The sequence below is a fragment of the Vigna unguiculata genome, chromosome 1, assembly GCF_004118075.2.
Source record: "Vigna unguiculata cultivar IT97K-499-35 chromosome 1, ASM411807v1, whole genome shotgun sequence".
In the NCBI taxonomy this organism is placed as follows: domain Eukaryota; kingdom Viridiplantae; phylum Streptophyta; class Magnoliopsida; order Fabales; family Fabaceae; genus Vigna; species Vigna unguiculata.
The window spans coordinates 2341581-2345172 of NC_040279.1; the positions used below are offsets into that span (position 1 = coordinate 2341581).

A 3592-nucleotide genomic window follows, 5' to 3' on the forward strand; every position below is an offset into this window, starting at 1 on the left:
TAATGTAATAATTATATCTTCTAAAAGATAAATTCAAAGATGTGAGTAATTTGAAAGGAATTTATTGAGTTTTCAACACGTCACAATAAATGACATAGCTTAGTTATAAACTTCACCCTTCTAATAATAATTTTCTACATCACTCTAAATTTTCTTAACTTTTAGAATTACTATAATTTGTGGTTGAAATTTTTAGATTTATCTATTATTTATTTCTACTACAATCTCTTTACTTTTAGACTCTTTTTTTTTAATTATTGTACAAATTTATATCATAGTTACTACATCTATTTTATCTTCTTTTGTATCTTTGTAACATGATTTTTTTTTTCTAATTTTTTCTACCATAAAGACTAATTAGTTATAACTCATGATGAAGGGATCAACAAAGACCTCCAACGGTCAAAAGGAATCCAATGTCGGTTCCTAACGTTCATTGTTCCTTTCCCTCTGATCCATAACGGTCACATTTCCACTCTTCACTATCTCACGTGCGTACACACAGACACTCACTCAAAGCTCTCTGGGTCTCTCAACTCACTCATCTCTCTCTCTCTCTCTCTCTCTCTCTCTCTCTCTCCATGGAACCCGCGAAAATTGACTGGAAGAGACTTGAGTGGAAGTTCGAGGAAGACGAACTCTTCGAGCACATCAACGCACCCAAGTGGGTCGACTTCTTGTCCCTTGACCACTCCGTCAATGATCACGCTGATGAAGCTTGGTTTTGCAAGCCTGGTATCGTTCTTCCGCTTCTTTTCTCTTTCTTTCAACGGAATTTGCATCTGGGTGGGCCGAATTTTCTTCCTTTTCCATGTGGGTGTGGTCAAAGTTTTTATTTTTGCAGTCACAGTTTTCTTGTAATCGTTGATGTTGTGAAACACTGTGGATAAATGTAGATTGCATTGTGACCCCAAAAGGTTTGATATGGTTGCCAAGATGATCCTTGTGTAGCGAATCTCAAAACTTGTCTTACTAATTTTGGTGGGTTTTGCAGATTGCAGACATCCCAAGACCGCAGAGGATTTTCTCAGATCAATAACTCCTCCTTCCAAGGTTTTTCCCTTTCTTTTCTCTACCCTCTTGTTTTGTGTGAGATTATCAATCTTGGGTGTTTCCCTATTTGATAAAAAATTAACCTTGATCTTGTTCTGAGGTTCTTTTAATCTTTTGTCTTTTCCAGAAGGGTTTTAGTCCTGATTATGTTTCCGAGAATCTTCCATCTAGTGACAAAAATAGAAGGTACTTGTAAATATCAATCTTTATTGTTTTAACTTGTAATTCAAGATTGTGTTTGAGGGATTGAAAGTCACCAGTTTTGTGTGGTGGCACAGAGATGTGAAAATCAAGAGAAGGATGCCTGCAGTGTCCTCAGCTTCACCTCAAGCTGATAAATTTAAATTCAACCAAGACAGTGAAAACCAAGATCCGAATGTGTTCATCACTCCTCCTACTTCTAAAACCAACCCAATGAAGGAAGCAATTAAGTCTAGTGAGGAGAAGCAGAATTTGGTTGATGACACCTTGGAGGACCACAAGGTGCCTTCTTTGAGATCAACCTTATCTGCCAAAAATTTGTTTGCGGGAAGGCCAATTCTGAATCAAATCACGGAATTCTGCAATGAATTGAAGAAACTGGCAATAAGAGCTACGGAGAGAGAAAATGCTGAAAATTCAATCCCCAAAGAGAGTGAAGAGGTAGTAGAGAAGACCCCATGTTCTGTTCAACCTTTGGCACAGTCACATAAAAAAGAGACAGAAAGGAAGCCACTGCTTGAAGTAAGTGTAAAAGGGAAGCAACAGAAAAAAAAGTAAGCATATCCTTCTTCCTTGCATTCATATGCAATTATGATGGTTTCTATTGGAAATTCCAAGAACTACACTATGTTTTGCTTTTAGATCTTTGTGTAGGTAACACTTGAAACAACTTTAAAATGTATTCCAACTTGATTATCAAGAACTGCAAGTTACCACCACATTCTAACATTTCCTGTGATAATCAATTGTTATTACTGTATTCTGCAGAAGAACTGATGAGGCAGAGAACATGCCTGTAAGTATTGACCTAGAGAATATAAAGCACAAGAGGGAGGAGAGATTTCAGCAAATTCGAACAAATCCTCCCTCTCCTCAGTGCTTTTCTGAAGCACGTGGATTCAACAAACCTACCCCTTCAAAGGCTTATAATAAATCCCGGCTAATGGTATGTTTGATAAGGTTGAGTTTTTTCAGATTGATAGAAGACATTTGATTGAAAAAAATCAAGCTATGTTGTTTTGTTCTGCATACATTTTGATCCCGATTAGTAAAAATCATTAAGAACTTCTTTTGATATTAAACGACATGTTTGTTACTAAATCATTAAGCACAACAAATTTCTTTCAATCCTACAGTGCTAAGACATGTTTTTGGTTAAAAAGGTAGGCAATTGCTGCATATAAGAGATTGCTGCATGTTTTTTCCTTATAATCTAATATGCTTGAAAAGCTAGTGAAAATATACCAATTCATGCATGAGGTTTTGTTTTGCACACATTCTGATTATGATTTACCAAACCCTATTAAATACTCAAAAAACATCAATTTATATGTTGTTCACTAAATTATTCTTGTTTTGCTGCACACTGGTGCATTTAACTTCAGCACTTCCTTTCCAATCCTACTGTGACTGAGATATGGGTTTGTTTTGTTAAAAAAGTGAAACTTTGAATTATAAATTTGCATAAAAAAGTTTGAATTATCTGGTTGTTTTTTGTAGGAGAGAGGAATACTGGGAGAAATTGAAGTAAACAAGGAAAATGTGAAGGAGTCTCCTGCAGAGAAAATGAGAAGCACTACAATAGTTGATGGAAGAGAAACAAAAGCACTTGACATGTTTTGGTTCCTGAAGCCTTGCACACTGTGAAGCTGAGTTTTTGAAACTGGTTATTATGTCATTCTTTCATTTGTTTTTTCAATATTCCTAATCATAAAACAACACAGTTTTATTTAGGTTCATACTCATTCTTTGTAACTCTAGTTATCCTTTCTTACTTTTTTGTTGTCATATTCTTGTTTGTACCATTATTGATTCAATACATGAACACAAACTGGAACAAACATTTTATTAATAAGCCACTTGTACATTTTGTAACTCTCCTACTTTTACATGATGGTATCATTTATTTACTTCTCTTGTAATTTATAAATATATGAGTTAGAAACTGTGGAAAGTAGATAAGATACAAAAAAGAAAAAAAGGATTGAATCATATTTTCAAAAGTTTTGTCCAATAAATGCTAACACACGAGATTTTATGTTGGTTTGTGGATCAAAATAAATAAATTAATTAAATGAGATTGAGAGAGAACAAAGATCTAATAGAGACAAAAAATATCTGTTTGATAATTTTTTTTTACAATCTGAAGTGATATCATTTACAATCTGAAATGACATCATTTAAGTGTCTTTTATTTTTTTTTTATTTCTTTATATTCTAAAACTACTTGAAAAATGTTACCGCTGGTTTCAAGAAAAAGTTTTCAAAATATCATTATTTAGTGGAGAATAAACATAATAATGTACTTATATACAAACAAAAGCTTATTAGAGAAGTA

At 33.7% G+C, this 3592-nt stretch overlaps 1 protein-coding gene across 1 annotated transcript; it reads left to right on the forward strand.

Annotated features, from left to right (window-relative positions):
- Nucleotides 1-483: 483 nt before the first annotated feature.
- Nucleotides 484-3106, forward strand: LOC114178969. The gene is made up of 6 exons (XM_028065135.1): nucleotides 484-735; nucleotides 995-1053; nucleotides 1181-1239; nucleotides 1332-1808; nucleotides 2023-2200; nucleotides 2755-3106. Exons 1-6 carry the CDS (start codon nucleotides 582-584, stop codon nucleotides 2899-2901), a joined length of 1074 nt encoding a protein of 357 aa, XP_027920936.1. The 5' UTR covers nucleotides 484-581; the 3' UTR covers nucleotides 2902-3106.
- Nucleotides 3107-3592: the final 486 nt, after the last annotated feature.

What these genes read in the sequence shown, in the direction of transcription:
- LOC114178969 (XM_028065135.1), top strand. Translation starts at nt 582, where the DNA reads ATGGAACCCGCGAAAATTGACTGGAAGAGACTTGAGTGGAAGTTCGAG. An exon ending in AGCTTGGTTTTGCAAGCCTG is followed by an intron (nt 736 to 994) that starts GTATCGTTCTTC and finishes TGGGTTTTGCAG; the next exon opens with ATTGCAGACATCCCAAGACC. An exon ending in TCTAGTGACAAAAATAGAAG is followed by an intron (nt 1,240 to 1,331) that starts GTACTTGTAAAT and finishes GTGGTGGCACAG; the next exon opens with AGATGTGAAAATCAAGAGAA.